Source organism: Pyxicephalus adspersus, chromosome 10 (assembly GCF_032062135.1).
Source record: "Pyxicephalus adspersus chromosome 10, UCB_Pads_2.0, whole genome shotgun sequence".
Classification (NCBI taxonomy): Eukaryota; Metazoa; Chordata; class Amphibia; order Anura; family Pyxicephalidae; genus Pyxicephalus; species Pyxicephalus adspersus.
The window spans coordinates 55,419,110-55,437,560 of record NC_092867.1 but is presented as its reverse complement, the minus strand read 5'-3'; the positions used below and the strand labels follow the sequence as shown (position 1 = coordinate 55,437,560).

At 40.1% G+C, this 18,451-nt stretch overlaps 1 protein-coding gene across 1 annotated transcript; it reads right to left on the bottom strand.

Annotated features, from left to right (window-relative positions):
* Window positions 1-323: 323 nt before the first annotated feature.
* On the bottom strand, window positions 324-17,213 carry LOC140338876 (uncharacterized). Its single transcript, XM_072423196.1, has 15 exons — window positions 17,098-17,213; window positions 15,039-15,148; window positions 14,778-14,921; window positions 14,595-14,700; window positions 14,381-14,472; window positions 14,176-14,287; window positions 13,969-14,070; window positions 11,709-12,923; window positions 6,361-6,386; window positions 5,269-5,349; window positions 4,807-5,031; window positions 4,600-4,675; window positions 4,237-4,322; window positions 4,022-4,133; window positions 324-3,416 (listed from the first exon to the last, which is right to left on the bottom strand). The coding sequence occupies exons 2-15, from the start codon at window positions 15,129-15,131 to the stop codon at window positions 2,179-2,181; spliced, it is 3,708 nt and encodes a 1,235-aa protein (XP_072279297.1). The 5' UTR covers window positions 15,132-15,148; window positions 17,098-17,213; the 3' UTR covers window positions 324-2,178.
* Window positions 17,214-18,451: the final 1,238 nt, after the last annotated feature.

The window sequence follows — 18,451 nt, the reverse complement described above, 5'->3', positions numbered from 1 at the left end:
TTGTTGAGGCAGTGTAACGTAAAGGAACTGCTGCTAATGTTTTGGTGTCGGATACCACAGGACACCTTTAGGGGTCTTGTGGCATTCATTGCTCAACAATTTACAGGTGTTTGGGTAGCATAAGGGGGACCTACACAATGTTTAGCAGGTAGTTATAATGTGTTGGCTGAATGTATATACACAAAAGCTATGCATTCTCAAATTTTTATTCTACATATACAAAATAATGATTTTTCTGTTAGTCTACCTATACAGGAATCCCAATTTAAAAGGCAAAACTGGAAATTATCCCCTGCATACGCAGAAGAGACGAATACAGAATGAACGGTTTAATAATTTATTGCTCAGATAAAATTACAATAGTGCTTTAAATAATAGTGGGCAAGTGACTACTGCAAATATCATAATTATCAATTAGGGAACACAGAAATAACTTTAGTGTAAGCAGACCAGAGCAAACAAAAGACTAATAACCACTGTAGGAGCAAAAAATTTACACTCTGTGTAAGTTGTGTTACAGATGTGCAGGACAGAAGAAGTAACATATTTGCCTCAGCAGCAGCTTGAGCCTGTCATTTTTGCTCTGTTAAAGTGCTAGAGCCTTCAGTCTGTGTTCCTTGCAAGGCACTGCAGTTCCATCCGCGTCATTCCTGTCTTGTATGATGGGGACTGGCTATAAACATTTATAAGAACAAAGATTGGCAGCCATATCACCAAAGGGGTAAAGTAATACCTGGTTGGAAAGTGTAAAATTCTGGAGCCCCAAATCAAAGAATACCAAAGTTCTGAAGCCTCATCAGCCACTGGAGTTAAAGAATGGCTGCATAGTAGGCAGTAGAGATATGAAGTGTTGTGTTATTGGAAAAAAATATGTTGCTGCAGAGCAGACTGAGCTCCCTCATGGCGGAATGGTGGCTGCAGCCTGGGGTTTTCCTATAGTAGAAAAGTGGATGTTGAAGTGGGTGACGGTAGCATGGTTAGAAATCATAATTATTGGACAGAAACAGCTATTTTTAGAACTGGCAAGCCTTCTTTGCTTGTAGAAGAGTAAGGATCAGGAGATGCTGGGCTGAAAAATGGTGACGAATAGGAGGCAGGATATATTTGACTAGGCGTTGGTATTGATTGAACATGTCTGAATTTATACATTTCTTGCCCTACCATAGTATAAAAAAACATTCACAATCCCCCCATCGTCCATAGCTGGGCACACAAAATACTGAACTTGGTGAATGTTGCGCCAAATTATAATATACAGCGCTGGATCAATGCATCAGGATGATTAGTTAGCTCACACAGTAATTTTGGCCAAAGCATGTCAAATTCCTATGTGGAAATAAGTTTTAACCAAAATAGTAACTGGTAAAATTGGGACTCCAATATGAGAATTATTTTATTGTGAAAATGAAAGGAAAATTAACAGTGGGGAAGTGAAATAATGATAAACCTTAATTACATCACTTTCACCTAAACACACAGTAACAAGAAAGAAAGGTTTGAGCATGGGCAAGTCAGGCCAGGTCCAGGTTCAAAATTTGCAAAGCAAAACAAAAAGAAAGAAAACTAGCAAGATGGAGCAAGCAAAGAGAAGAATCCAACAGGGCAGGGCATGAAAAGCCTGTAAAAGAACAAAGGAAACAATAGCAATGCTGGAGAATGACAGAGCAAGACAGCAAGAGCCAAAGAAGAAAGGACTGGAAGCCAGCAAGACAGTGTAAAACTGCAGTAAAAGCAAGCAGGATAAAGCAAGACAGCAATGGGAGTCAATAGGACAGAGAAATACAGTTATGGAAGACAGCAGGACAGAGCAAGTTGGCAATGAGAGCAAGAAAGGTGGGGAAAGACCGCAATGGAAGCCTACAAAGCAGGGCAATACTGCATTGGGAGCCATAAGGACAAAACAAGACAGTCATGGGAGCCAACAGAGTACAGCAAGATAGCAATGAGAAACAGCAAGACAAGGAAGGCAGGACCGGACCCTAGCAAACCAGAAGGCAAAAGACAGGACTGGCGGCTAGTAGGGCAAGTACTAGTTAGAAGTCAACAAGAGGGGACCAGATGCATGCAAGACAGAGTGTTAGCAGAAAGAGGTTGGTGGATAGGTGACACTTTCAATTTTAAAGTTCCAATAAGTATATGCGAGGCTGCTCACTTATGTGTGCAGTATATATAAGTTACTCAGCTGCTGGTTCCTGACACGAGAATCTCTTGTCTTTCATGGGAACTGAGATGAGACATAAGGGAGGATTTATGTGAAAATTGTTCACCGCACTCGGTACAGGAATACGGGTGATCACCAGTGTGAGCTCGCTCATGTCTACCCAGAGCCGATTTACTAGTAAAGCTTCTCCCACATGATGAGCATGAATAGGGGCGATCACCAGAGTGGACTCTCTCATGTATAACCAAATCTGATTTATTGTTAAAACCTCTATCGCATTGTGAACAGAAATATGGACAGTCACCAGTGTGGAGTCTCTCATGTCTAGCTAAAGCTGCTTTACTGGTAAACTCTCTTCTGCAATCTGAACATGAAAATGAGCGATCACCAATGTGAATCTTTTGGTGCTCATTCAGATGGGACTTTCGTTTGAAGCCTCTACCACATTCTAGACACGAAAAAGGTTTAAGGCCTGTGTGGCCCCTCTGGTGCTGAACAAGATTGGCTCTGTAAGAGAAACACTTTCCACATTCTGGACATGAAAATGGCTTCTCCCCCGTGTGACTTCTTTGATGTCTTATAAGATCTGACTTTGAGCCAAAGCATTTACCACATTCTGAACATGAAAATGGCTTCTCCCCTGTGTGAGTCTTCAGATGTGAAACAAGTTGTCCTTTCTGTGTAAAACACTTCCCGCACTCAGAACAGGAAAATGGCTTTTCTGGCCTGTGAGTCCGTTCATGGATGTCAAGAACTGACTTTTGTCTAAATCTTTTTCCACAAGCAGAACATACATAGGGCCGCTCTCCTGTGTGAATTCGTTTATGAATGGTGAGGTTTCTCCTCCAGGAAAAACACTTTCCACATTCAGAACAGGAATATGACTTCTCCCCTGTGTGAATTTTTTCATGTGCCATGAGATGTGATTTCCAGGGAAAACACTTTCCGCACTTTAGACATGAAAACGGTTTCTTCCTTGTGCGAGACCCTTGGTGTGTGATAAGTTCTGGTCTGCCAGTGAGACAATCGGCACAAGGAAACGAGTCACATGTTGCATGATCTATCTGATGGGTGGTTGGAAGTGAGTCTTGTGTAGAAGGATCAGAGGACATGCCTGACCTGGGAAGTATGGGATCAAGATTAAGAGCAATGGGGATTTCTTTTGAAGAACAAGATATGATGTCATCATCTTCTATTTCACCATATGAAGAGTTAATAGGACTTTTCCCAGAGTGCTCCATATTTGGTGGGCCATCTGATGGAAACAAAGGAGTAAGAACATAAGAAAAAAATCTCATCAACCATGGGTATTTGTCTGTATCAGAACTGATTTTCTCCACAAAAAAAGTTAACGGGAATCCAAAAACACCTCAACAGAGGAACAAGCAGATCAAAGGCACATGGAAAGCAAGCTGAAGACCCTTATACTATCTGTTTTCTGTAAATATTGAGAGTGAACCTATCGCTAGATCAAAAGACTTAAGTTCTGCAAAGAGAAGAATTAACGCTTACCTGTCTTGTGACCAGACTTTGCTCTCTTGAATAGTCAAACTTTGCAAAGAATCACCAGCATCCAACTAACTTGACAGTGTGTTACATGTCTGCCCCCCAGACCCTACTTCAGCTGCACATAATAGCTGTATACACTGACATCATTACAAATTCAGTAGTAGGCCATGCAAGCACATTGACATGATGTGAGGAGCAGAACCAGAGTGTAATACAGACTGATGGCTCTGGACTCCCTCACCGGGCACATACTGTTCCCCCATTACTGTCTGCTGACAGAAAAGGGGGGAAAAAGAGATTGCTGTACTGACTAAGGAGAATCTAGGACTGCATTTATTGTTTACTACTCACCTGTGCTGACCTCTGCAAGGATTTCCTCCTCCTTACAGGAGTCATCTCCCTTCATATATGACTCATCTGATTCCTCTTTAACTTCAACTTTAATAGCAATCAGATCTTCACTCTGCATTAGTATAATAACCAAGATTATAACCAAAATAACACTACCTTTTTATAAGGCTGGGTGGAGTTTAAATTGCATAGATGAATACAATGATTCCACCTACCTGGTCCTCCTGATGTTCCTCTGCAGAATCCTGGGAATATAGAGGATAAGGGCATCTTTCTAGGGTATTTCTGTTAATGGATCTATCTGTAAGAAACACACACTGAGTGAAATAAAATAATAATAAACCTATTTATACAGGCCCAAATATATTACACAGTGCATTAGGAGTTGCAAATAACAGACACTTACAAGAAATGACACACATGGAGCAGAGGACCTTGGCCGAAACAGCATAAGATCTAAGTTGTGAATACACTGACTGAATACATTGTTTCTTTGTCTTTATATCAGAGGATGTGTGTATCTAGGTGGATCCTCAATAGTCTTCTCTTCTTTACAAGTAATGAAAGTCTCCTCTTACCCGGCAATGTTAGTGATGGTTGGTTCTCCATCATGATATCCTTGCACATATCTTTCTGTCCTAAATAGTCCCAATCCTACATGAAGCAAAAGACAGTGAATTTCTGACTTTATAGGTATCCGGCGTGCACAATGATATAATCACTATACACTATACAGACATATGGTTACTACCAAATATTATCTTATAATTCCCATAACTGCTCACTTCTCCTGTCAGAAGCTCAATAATCTCATATGTTACATCCAGAATTTTCTTGACATCGAGTTGCTCAGGTTTCAAGGAAGGACTTGAAGGCTCCATTATAGGGTTAGGTGTCACATGTTCAGCAGATGTCTTCTTAACAACTACATACTCCTGGGTATAAAAGTAAATATCCATATTACCAGAAACAGTAGGGAACCTGTAATCCATATTAATAATATAAGCAATCTACAAAAAAGAAAACCCTTGCCTATAAAGTCAGGTCTAGCAAAAGTAGCGATGTCGGGTAACTCTCCATGACCTCAGCAGGTATATAATCTGCATGACCTACCTCATAGGTGATCAGAACTTATCGATTGTGAAAACTCTCTTTGTTAATGGGGATCAGAGGACACATCTGATCTGGGAAGTATAGAATGCTGAAAAAAAAATGATGCGGTGTAACCCTCCATGAATCCTCCTCACCTCTCCAGTTAGCAGGTATATGATCTCCAGGGTGAGGTTTAAGATTCTCTTGGTCATCTTCTGGACCTTCTCATCCATATCCTGTGGATCAGCCATGAATGGAGAGATAAACTTGAGGTCTCATGGAAGAGCCTTCCTTCCAATCTGGTTTCAATGTTGAAATGCTGTACAAAAAACAGCACATGCACACAACTGGTCAACATAAGTCTTTCATAATTTGGTCAACACCTACACGTATTAATGGAAGATGTTCAAGAGTAAGTGACCAGTAGACTGACCAGATCAAAAGTTTTAATATACAAACAGAAGGATCCATTCCTCTTTATTACACTAAACACATATTTGTAATTAGGCTTAGCTCTATGTAATCTCCTCAACAAACACTGGTAGCAGAATAGGTTGTATTGAAGACCTAAGTGACTAGCAACATCGGAACACCCCATTCAAGTTCATAAAATGTCTTACCCTGCTAGTGGTACCTCACCAATGTTTTTAGACTGGAGCAGAAGAATTTGACTAGGCATTGTTTTCAATGCAAGTCATTACTCATGACATAAGTTGAAACCCCAACTCTGAACCAGGCTTTATTAACCAAGAGTTTGGCCACCTTAACAGAAGACCCTGAGGAAGCAAATCCAATACTTAGAACAGCCTTTCTTAACCACTTCACATGGGGGAACACCTAAAACAACTTTCAGGTCCTAGGGTACCCCTTCTATATTTACTATTACTGGGGGCCAAATTGCTCATTGCTCAAGGAACCCCTAGCAACCACTAGGGGGACCCTGGTTACACCTTGTCTCCCCACTTCTGATAGCAGTCCTAGTTGAGGCTTTACACATTGAACTGATTACATTTAGACATTGCATACTGTTAACAATCTCCCATTTATTGAATGGTTCCCTGGGAGTGTGATGCCAAATTTTTGTATACAAATATTGGTAAAGGGGGACATAACCCAATGATTACTGAAACACAAAATTTGAGTGAATTTTGGTACTATTGATCCTAATATATTTATGCTGCCTGCCCCCATATGAACCGGATTACAGAAAATTTAATATCAGTGATACATACATTGAATAAACCTACCTGTTCCAGTCTGAAAACAGTCTGCACTATGGGAGTAAATACACCATACACAGAGAAGAGCAACCTAGCACCTGCGCCCTTTTATCAATTCTACACATTCCTGGTGACCCACAACAAAATGGCAGCTGTCATTTCCTTTCCCTAGTGCTACAAGAAAATGTTCGCCTGCTATTAAGAGATATGAGATTTTGCTATGCGGCTGTCGGCCAGCAGAGGGCGAAGGTCTGCCAAACTCGCTCCTGAACTCTAATATGCAGCTGTTTAACTCATTAACATTCATAAAGAAGGAGATGGACATTGTGGGATCTGTTTGGACCCCATTATAACACATAGGGAAAACAGGAAGGGGTGGAGACGGCCCAGCGAGTCACGTGATCGGTCTATGTTTGTCCTGGTTGATAGGATTGATATTGAGGGAAAATCCAAAAAATGCTGTTTAGAAAAAATAGCAGCACAATATGTCAGGCCATGTTATATGAGGTGGAGGTATGAATCCTCAGTGCCTTTGCTTGTTATTAGTTGGCCATTAGGATCCATTCAGATATATGTGCACAGGGAAAGTATACGATAATGTGCGTGTTCAAGGCAGGTAAGTGAAAATGTGCACGTTCCCTCTGCTCCAAGGAAATGAACAAAGCACATGTTGTAACACATGGTGCCATTCATTTTTAATTGATCCTGCTGCAGCTCCGGCAATGTACTATATGTGTTATGTGGCCCCGAACATAGACTTTTGGACTGTTGTGCTGCATTAGGCGTCCAATTCAACCTTATTGGGCTGCCTATCACTTTGCATGAGACAATGACAAGAGCATTCCTTCATCACATTGAAAGTTAGATCCCAAGGGTAGAAAGTACAAAGACAAACATTTTGGTTGATTGAGACAAAAAAAAAAAAAAAAAAGGAGCTTTTCTAATTACCCAATTTATCTGTAAAACACTCACCAGCAACCTAATTTACTATTTACCAAAAACGGCCAACAACAAAAGCAGACGACTGAGGTATTGGAGAGAGGGGGTCACCTAGGTGATGGCTAGGCCTTGGCTACTAAAACCTTCTATTCCTTACACTTCGTTATTCCGATGGCTGTAGATTGTTATGATTAGAGGGTTCAGGCCTACCAGATGTAAGCACTTTAATGTATTAACATCTAGGAGCACAAAAATCATTGGAAATGTACAAATACCTCAGCCTCTTGTTGGGTCCTGATGTGTCTGCTAGTCCATACTGTAATGAGGCCTAGTACACAGGATCAGGAAACAGGGAAAGCAGAGCTACATGAAGATTGACTGTCAGGGAAATTACATCACAGGAACAATAAATGCGTCGCCTCCCCTTCCCTAACATTTTGATATTCAGGGCATGACCAGTGTTCTACCAATACTGTGCTACCTTAGGCAGTTCTGTGTTAGGTTTGGGTAGGCTAGCTTCTGCTTATGGTTGGACACTAGGCTGAGGGGGTTCAGGTAAGGTATCAGCAAGGAAGGGTTCAGCACCAAAATTGAGGGTTTACGTTAGCTACCAGGAAGGAAGGGGAGTTAGCAAGTCGAAATATGTCAGCCAGAAACTTTAAGGGTCTATTTGTAAAGCAGAGACTGGGACGTTCTTTGATAGTCTGGTGAAGGATCTTGCAGGTTAATGGTTTTCAAAAACAGATTGATTCTACACCAAAGAATGTTTTGGCGATTGTCAGATTTACTGCTTTATAAACAGACCCCTAGCAGTTGATACTGAAAGGTTTTTTTTTTAACGTAAGGAGCATTGTAATAGTTTAAAGAGCCTGTTCACCAATGCTAGATGTCTGGCAAACAAAATAGGGGAGTTGGAAGCCTTAATGAATGAAGAGCATTATAACTTAATTGGTGTTGCTGAATCCCTGCTTTGTTCTTCACATGACTGAGCTGTCAACATTCCTGGTTATACTCCCTTTTATAAAGACAGAGTCTAACGAAAGGGTGGTGGTGCCTGTCTTTATGTGAGAAGTGATCTGAAAGTGAATGTGAAAAAAAAAATTGTTGATGGAGCAAGCAATGAGTTTGAGGCATTATGGGTGGAGCTGAATATCACACAATTAATTTTTGTAGTCTGCTATAGCCCCCCCAGTGCTAAGGATGACACGGAATCAAGTATTAGCACAAATAGAAAAAGAAGCATAAACTGGAAAGGTTTTAATCATGGGAGATTTCAACTACCTACACATTGACTGGAGTAATTGCACTACAGGAACAGCAAAAGGGAGGACATTTATGAATTTAATACAAGACAATTTTATGATACAGTTTATAGAAAGCCCCAACTAGAAATGATATTTTGCTGAACTTAGTTCTTTCTAAAAATGCAGAGCCTATAACCAATGTGCATATAAAAGAGAATCTGGGTAGCAGTGACCATAATATGATTGCATTTAATGTAAGCTTTAAACGGGAAGCAAAAACAGGACAGATAAAAACATTTAGATTTAAGAGAGCAAATTTTCAATTATTAAGGGTGGACCGAGAGACAATATTGTCTTTAAAGAACACAGAACAGAAATGGGAATGTTTCAAGTATGTTCTACACAAACACACTAAAAAAATATATTTAAATGGGTAATAAGTTTAAGAAGTTAAAATTAAAACCTATGTGGCTCACAGCTGAGCCATAAAGAGCAAGAAAAGGGCATTCCAAAAAAGATAAAATGTGCAAAACTTCAAAATGAAAGACAGATTGCAGGCCAAAGTAAGGCAAACCCCGCCCCCCAAATGTTTTAAATATACTATTAGCAAAAAGATCAGCTCTAAGCATGAAGGCCCCTTAAAGAATGTCTCTGGGTTGGTAACTGGGAATAAAGAAAAGGTGGATTTACTAAACACATTTTTTTAGCTCTGTGTACACAAAGGAAAATGGAAGCGCTCAAGTCCGAATTCATAATAGCAATGTCATTGCCTTAAACGATTTTCAATGGCTCAAAATAGATATGATTAAAAAAATTAGGAATATTAAGGTTGACAAAGCACCAGGACCTGATGGATTACATCCACATGTCATCAAAGCCATTATTTCTAATTTTTAGAGACTCTTTAATCACTGGCATGGTACCAACGGATTGGCGTAAAGGTCAATGTGGTTCCTATCTTCAAAAAGGGAGCAAAGTCATTACCAGGTACCCACAGACTGGTTAGTTTAACGTCTATAGTTGGAAAGGTCCTAGAGTTTGATAAAGAACCACTCGGGAGTTTCTGCTAGAAAATAATAATATAGGTGATGGCAATATAAACACGGCTTCAAGAAAGACTGAAGTTGTCAAACAAATTTACTCTCTTTTTATGAGGAAGTAAGTAAACCGGTAGACAGTGGAATAGCAGTTGATATAGTGTACTTAGACTTTGCTAAAGCAATTGACACCGTACCCCACAGACGGTTAATATGCAAGTTAGGGTCAATAGGTCTGGAAAAGTAAATCTGTAAATGAATAGAGAACTGGCTTAAGGGCCACATCCAGAGAGTAGTGAATAATGATTCATACTCTGAATGGTCTAAGGTTATTAGTAGTGTACCCCAGGGTTCAGTGTTGGCACATTTACTGTTTAACATCTTTATAAATTATATAGATTTTGGGATTAAAAGTACTATTTCTGGGTTTGCAGATGGCACAAAACTATGTATGTTATGGAATTAAGTCCATACAGGATGTCTATAATCTACAAGCAGACCTGGATGTACTGTTTGATTTGGCAGCCAAGTGGCAAATGACATTTAAATGTAAAATCATGCACTTGGGAGCTAATAACATGCATGCTTCAGGGGGGAATGCATGTCTAGGGGGAATGCATGTCTAGGGGGAATACATTTGGGGGAGTTAGAAATGGAAAAGGATCTGGAGGTTCTGGTAGATCATAGACTTAATAACAGCATGTAATGCCAAACAGAAATATCTAAAGCTAGTAAAGTACTTTCTTGTAATAAAAGAGGTATAGCATCTGGATTATGCAGTGGTTTTGGGCACTAGTTCACAAAAAGGACAGTGTGGAATTCAGAGAGTAATGAGAAGGGCAACTAAACTAATAAAAGGAATGGAGGAGCTCAGCTATGAGGTGAACTAAATCTATTCTCCGTTGAGAAGAGACGTTTAAGGGGGGGTATGATCACCCTGTATAAATTTTTAAATGGTCCATATAGAGAACTCCCTTTCCAAATATTCACATTGAGATCCTTACAAAGAACAAGAGGGCACTCCTTGCGCCTGGAGGAAAAGAAGTTTAGGCTCCAGAGATTCTTCACTGTAAGGTCTGTGAAAATGTGGAATAGGCTGCCTCAGGAAGTAGTTTCAGCAACTACTATAGATTGCTTAAAGAAAAAGCTGGATGTTTTTCTAGAAGTACAGAGTATAACTGGTTTTAAAGTAAAAATAACAGTGCCTCAAAAGGCCCGATTTTGAAAAAAAGCATTTAGTGCACTCAGCACACGAGTATGGCTTCTCTCCCGTGTGAGATCTCATGTGAGCAATAAGCTGTCCTCTTTGGATAAAATCTAATATGTAACTATGTAATTGATGCCTTCAATTAATTAATTAAGGAATGCTTCCAAACATACCGAAAAATAGATTTATAATACAAATTAATTATATTTACAAAAAGTATTTTTTTCTTTACACAGGGGGCAATTTAATTGCAAATATGATAAGCTTATATTTAATTTGGAAAACTAATTGTCAGGAGAAACCCGCCATTGACAAAGGAACTAATTTTCATATGTTTATGAAATATTTGAGGATAAGGGGTACCCTATGGAAAATTGCAGCCCAGTTTTAAAAAGATTTTCCCAGGGGGCTCCTCTCATTTTGAAACTCAAATCCATTCAGCAATACTTTGTGAACACTGGAATGCCAACATTACAGTCAAAGAGGCCAAATCCCTTTATTCACCTTTTACTGAACTAAAATTGGGCAAGAGTCCAGGCCTTAATGGTTTGCCTACTCGATATAACAAGTCCTATGCACAGGTATTGTCTACACCACTTTTGAGAGCTCTCGACAGCTTGGTTAGCTTGGAGTCCATTGGCTTCTTGGGCGATGAATGAAGCACATATTTCATTCACTTTGCACACCCCTTTTTCGTACCAGTTGAGAGATAAAATCTTTATTGTGCATATAATTACATATTAATCAATATTCTATCATCTACGTTTGCACTAATTGTTTATGTTGCATCCATACACCTACGTGGGCAGTACTAAAGGTATATTTTTGCCGCCAACAACCATCTATGTGCGAACAGAAAAGCCATCTACTTGGCACTTCAGGCACAGTTAAAACAGAAATATGGATCTTCTAGCTTGCGCAATAACAGGCCAGGCACTTAGTAAGAACTGCCTCCTTTTGAAACTGGAACTTCTTGTCCTTTGTGGGAGTTAAGATGAGACATAAGAGCAAATTTATGGGAAAATTGTTTCTCACACTGAGGGCAAGAATATGGGAGTTCGCCGGCATGGGCCTTTACATGTCTAACCATGGCAGATTTACTGGCAAAACCTCTGCCGCACTCCGAGCAAGAAAACGGGCGGTCGCCAGAATGGACTCTTTCGTGCTTAACCAGGTCAGACTTGTTAGTAAAGCCCTTTTCACACTCAGAGCAGGAATACGGGCGATGACCGGTGTGGAGTCTCTCATGCCTAATTAGAGCTGAGCGATTGGCAAAATCTCTTCCGCACTCAGAGCACGAGTAGGGTCGATCGCCTGTATGGACTCTTTGATGCTCCTTCAGGTGTGATCTTCTTTTAAAGCCTCTCCCACACTCAGAGCACAGATGTGGTTTAACGCCTGTGTGGCCTCTCTGGTGCTGAACCAGATTAGCTCTATGAGAGAAAGACTTTCCGCATTCTGGACATGAGAATGGCCTCTCCCCGGTGTGACTCTTCTGGTGCCTCAAAAGGCCCGATTTTGAAAAAAAGCATTTAGTGCACTCAGCACACGAGTATGGCTTCTCTCCCGTGTGAGATCTCATGTGAGCAATAAGCTGTCCTCTTTGGATAAAACGCTTGCCACATTCAGAGCAAGAAAACGGCTTGTCTGGCCTGTGAGTAAGTTCATGGAGGTCGAGAACAGACTTTTGTCTAAAACACCTCCCGCAAATAGTGCAGGAATATGGCCGCTCTCCTGTGTGAACTCGTTTATGTATAGTAAGGGTCCTCCTCCAAGAAAAACACTTCCCACAGTCAGGACATGAATATGACTTGACCCCTGTGTGAATTTTTTCATGCATGATTAGGTAGGACTTACAAGAAAAAGATTTCCCACATTTCGAACATGAATATGGTCTCTCTCTTGCAACAGAAGTTTGGCGTAAGTTAGGTCCTGTTCTCTGGGATAAGCATTCAGCACATGGGGAATTTTCACACCCGGCATGAGCCTCCTGACTGGCTGTTATAATTGGACGATCATATTCTGTGCTGGTATCCACTAGGTCGACCTTTATGATAATGGGGTTTTCGTCTGAAGAATCAGGAGTGAAGTCATCATCCTCTATTTTACCATCTGAAGAGAAAATTTGACCTGATTTTATTTTATTCCTCTTGGGTTTTCCATCTGCAAGGAATATTACAAACAAAAATATTAGGTCGGGCCTAATCAGATAGCACAAAATGGACAGTCAGATGCAGTTAGGACTACTAACTGCTCAAATTAACAATGTATGTGGTACTTCTATTTCTGTGAAGTAAAACTTGTTTTAAAGAGTCCATCACCAACTTTGCAGGTAAAGCACACACCTAAAGAGTAAACCCAAAAATTACCCAAAGAAAAAAAAAAAAAATACACTTACCTTCAATCCCGCAGAGCAGTCGATCTATCCGAGGGTTTCTTTCAGGAGGTGCCCCGTCGTCCTGGTTTCTGTCTTCAGGCTGGTGTGCTAGGCGCCGCCATCTTCTCTCTGTTCTTCTGAGTTCTTCTTCCTACGTCACCTGACACAGGTGCAAGATCGGGTGACTTAGATGGGGAAAAAACTTGCCGATCTTACGCATGCACAGTGAGATCGGCAAGTTTTCTTTCTTATTGCTCACATTTCTTTCCCTTTTTGGTGAAAGAGCAGCCAAGAGCCTCCTGGGATGCGTGAATAAGGTATGCATTTACGCCTCGGCGATCAAGAAATAAGGGGGCGGTGCTGGACCCTTTTTTTTAAAAAAACAACAGAATTTTTACCTTACATAAAAGGGTTGTCTACCCTTTTATGTAAAGTTAAAATTCTGAGTTTAGGTACGCTTTAAATGCTTATCTGCAGTGTTTCACCCTCTCACAAATCATTTGTTGTTCACTTGCAATATCTGCCCTAGTATAAAAACCTTTACTCTTCCTTTCATTGCATAGCCTTTTCCTTTTTCTACTCTTTGCTAGGCCTGCTCCTCCACCCCTCTCTTAATCAACCTTGCATTTGCCGGGAAAAGAGGGAGAACTGGAAAACTACATAGTGTCACATGAGTGAGAGCTCAGAGGCAGCTGACATCAAACCATTAAGGTGGTGGTACAGAACAGCAATCTCCAAAAGTTTGGATGCCTAGAAAGTTTGAAGTAGAAGAGATTGTTGTAGTGACTGAACAGAAAGAATCTGGGACTGGATTTAGTGAATATTTCTCACCTATACCAATCTCTAGAGGAATGTCATCACCTTCGATCTTGATTTGTCTTATTTCTCCCTCATCTTTAAAATTTCTTTGATCGGTTCTGGTATCTTCTGGGTCTGTAAATTAGGATGAGAGTGAATATTCAAGTACTAAGATGTATAAAGGACCCCAGAGAATGTGTGTGGAGGAAAACTGGTACTCTTTTCTGGTTTTTGACGCACCTGTGATGATCTCAGGAGGGTTGTCCTCCTCCTTACATGGATCATCATCCCTTACATACTGTGCTTCTGCTTCCTCTTTAACTTCGACTTTAATTGTAACCATATTTTCTCCCTGAATAAAACAGAAAAGTAACCAAAATATTACCCTCTTTTATCTAGGAGCACTGTGTGTAGTTTATAACAGGAAAGTCTCAGTCCCACACACCTGATCCTCCTGAGGGATGTTCTGATTCTCCTGTGTGGAATCCCGGGAATACAGAGGACAGGGACATCTCTTTGGGGTATTTCTGGATCCATCTGTAGGAAACACAGACACTGACTGAATACATTATTTCTATGTCTTTATATCAGATTATGTGTATCTAGGTGGATCCTCAATACTCTTCTCTCCTTTACAAGAAATGGAGGTCTCCTCTTACCTGGTGATGTAAGGGGCAGCTGGTTTTCCATCCTGACTTCCTTGCACAGATCCTGGTGCCCTAACTCTTCCACCTCCTCCTCTGATGAAAAGCATACGGTAACATCCTGACACACAATTATATAGTCAAGATCCACACACATCTTTTACTAAATAATGTTCCATAACTCCCGGCACTGCTCACCTCTCTGGTCAGAAGTTCAGTTATCTTCCATGTGACATCTAGAATCTTCTTCTTGTTGTTATTGTCAGTTCTCAGCGCTTGAGGAGAAAGTATATGCCTGGTTGTCATGGGGTCAACAGAGGTCTTCTTGACTACTACGTAATCCTAAAGGAAACATACACACTTCTAAACATGCAACATATTACACACAGGTCTGTGTTTTTTTTATTAATAATCGAGATAAAGATGTCATGTGACCATGTCAATCAAAATCATCCTCACCTCTCCAGTCAGCAGGTTGATGATCTCTAGGGTGAAGATTAGGATCTTTTCAGTCATTATCTTTGCTTCATCCATAGTCTGTGGGTCTGTCATGACCGGAGCTCTGGACTCTGGGTATGATACAAAGACAACATAAATGCAATAAATACAACTGTTGTACCTGCTTGGTCATTTAAAGTCTTTCATACGTTGCAAGCAAAGTCAACAATTACATAAAACAAGATCTTTCTTGCACAAGTGTCAGTGATTCCTCTTCCATTAAATCCTCTAAGGCTTAGTCTATACAAATGTTTTTTTCAGCGTTTAACCTGGGGCTTTAAAAGCCCATGTTTGAAATTACCATGCATTCCAATGGGCTAATCTACACCAGGCGTTTCCTTGAGGCACGTTTTTCATTGTTATCTATAATGCTCCTTTCAACGTTTTAAAAATTAAAAAGGCAAAGTTAACGCGGGAAAACATGTCTATTGATTTCAATAGGGGCATTTTCCCGTGTTTATAAATGCTTGAGACGTAAAAACACAGGAAAACGCGGCAAGCGTTAAAATGCTAGTAAAAGAGCATAAAAATGCATATGAATGCAGTAGGAACGCATGCACGTTACATGCATTTTTAAAACTGTCCATGTAAACCAGCCTAAAACAAACCAACAGGAAAGAACCTAGAACAAGTATAAATTATACCAAACAAGAAGTATCTGCTTCAACAGATCAAACCTAGGAGTATCATTACAACACAGCTGTGAAATTACAATATGTGGGAAACAAATATGAAAATCCATGAAAAAGAATTGAAACAATAGGGGGGTTAAAGTATTGTCCCCAGCCCATTTTACCAGAGCGCATCACCCAGCACTTTTCAGTAACCACCTGCCTGTTTTTGGATAGTTACTGAAAAGTTGGGACACAATTTGGCTAATGCTCTTGCAGTTAAATGAAAACAAATCTCACTGACAATGTTCCAATATGTAGCAGAGGCTGTACCAGCTGCAAAGAAGAGCTGTCACTGTAAATTAATTACCTCAGAATATTTTTGGTCCATGATGTTACACTCACAAAATGCCTTCAACCCAGAAGACTGAGGACACCCAATGTCATAAGGTAATTACTGTAGGAGACAGCTCATGATTTAAAAAGAAAATAACTGGCATTAGGCTTGAATATTCTGAGTCGCCAACCCATGACTGGGATGATTGATCATGAAACTCTGGTGTCCGAGTCTGCATATTTGCTCCACGTGTCCTCAAAGAGCTGAGATTGGTTATTTCAAAGCTATTATTTCTAATTTTTAGAGACTCTTTAGTCGCTGGCAAAGTACCGATGAATTGGCATAAGGCCAATGTGGTTCCTATCTTCAAAAAGGGAGCAAAGTCATTACCAGGTAACTACAGACCAGTTAGTTTAACATCCATAGTTGGAAAAGTCCTAGAGAGTTTGATAAACTCAAGCTCCAGTGCTTTGCTATCAAATCCCTCCACAATTCTTAACCCACCTTTCTGACCTCGTAAAAAATACTCCTCTACAAGACTTTTCTAGAGCTGCCCCAAATTTCTGGAATGGTCTTCCTCATTCTATTCGGCTTGCACCTGATTTCTGCTTATTTAAAAGAGCACTCAAAACTCATTCTTTCAAACTTGCCGACCCATCTTCATATCTCCCCTCCTATTGTGTGTTACTTCCCCACCTCCTTGATTGTAAGCTCTTCGGGGCAGGGTCCTCTCCTCCTGTGTCACTGTATTCCTCTGTCATTTTCAACCCCTATTTAATGTACTGCGTAATATGTTGGCACTATAGAAATCCTGTTTAATAATTATAACCTGCAAACAAAATACAGATAGTGACCTGGCCTAAATCCAAACCTTCAAAGACTACTTATGTACTTACTTATATATACTTGATGTTTCGGGGCTTCCTGATCACACCTATGTTGATCCCCATGGCAGCTGCCCACCATAAACAATCTCCCTATGCTAGGTAGCATTTATAACATCCCAGCCAAAGCTGCACCCCCACAGTCAGATGAATACCAGGGATCAAAAATACACATTGGCTCTTCATACCTGTTTTGTCTCCTCAGCTCAGCCACACATAGATTGAAAAATAGAGATAAAACCACAATAGCTAGAGCAGGGCAATCTGACACTCGCCCCCTTTATTCTCAAATCTACAACTTCCTGGTGGACCACAACAAAATGGCCGACGCACTACTTCTACTACTGTATCCTGAGCTACAAGAACAAGGTTGCCCTGCTTACTTCCGGCTCCTCCAGGCAGCCAATCATCGTTCTTTAAGAGGTTCAAAATTGCAGAATTCTTATCACAGACAACGCTTCGATTGGCTACAACAAAATGGCGGCTGAACTACTGCATTGGGGACATTTTATTTTTATTTTATAGATTCTGTCTGTCAAAGTATTGCGTTAGTATAACAGGAAGGTGAGCTTTATTAATAAACCCTAGCATAATTGTCTGCCAGTGAGAAGGAGGTAATATTGTCTTCTTATTAAGATTGGAGCAAGAGAGAAGGGGATCGCAGCACTCTCTATGGATTGTTGGGGATCTTGTCACCTCAGCAAATCCTCCTCTGGAGTGCAGGACATTAGGGGGTGAGCTGCATTCACCTGTCCACGAGAAAAGAATGAGATTCAGGATTGCAACATAGAGTTACAGTTTAAAAATTGTCTGCCCAATTTTCTGGCTAGAAATATATGTTTAATATTATTTGTACTATACTGATTTATTGATATAGTGGTTGTGTGTGGAAGGGCGTTATGATGGTGGACCACCAGACCCTCACATCACCGGGTAAGAGGAGACTTTCATTTCTTGTAAAGGAGAGAAGAGTATTGAGAATCCATCTAGATACACCCATACTCTAATATAAAGGCATAGAGACAATATATCCTTCTACTTTAGAATTCCCTGGCTTAAAATAATGTCACTCAAAAATATCTTCTAGGAAACCAAACTTACTTGAAAGGATTAGCAGCCTAAAAAAGCAATGCGACAGTTCAAAGAAAATATTAAAGCTAATCTAATTCTAGAGTTTATGTATGTCACGGTTTATTCCCCAAAACAATAATTAACCCAGAAAATAGTAAAATCTCGAGGTTCTCCATAAATTTCCGCTTTTGCTATTGCTGGTAACTGCTCTACATTTAAAACCCTCAACAAAGGATTTTATAAATTCCTGGGAAATAGCTACAATTTTGGGACATGTTCAGCAATACAATTTTAGGGCATATATATAGCAAGTCAAACTGAAATACAGGTTTTAATTTGCCCCTGCCGGTGAAATGTCCTTTAAAAATATATATGCAATACTGAAAAGTATCAATGAATGCTAGAATTGTTCTCTTTTAAAACAAATAAAACAAATCATTTATTCTGAAAGTTTCTCTGTTATTGATGTCT

Coding starts and splice junctions, on each gene's coding strand:
- LOC140338876 (XM_072423196.1), bottom strand. CDS start 15,131: ATGACAGACCCACAGACTATGGATGAAGCAAAGATAATGACTGAAAAG. Junction 14,473..14,594: donor GCTGCCCCTTACATCACCAG/GTAAGAGGAGAC, acceptor TGTTTCCTACAG/ATGGATCCAGAAATACCCCA. Junction 5,350..6,360: donor CTGTTTTCAGACTGGAACAG/GTAGGTTTATTC, acceptor GCTGATCCACAG/GATATGGATGAGAAGGTCCA.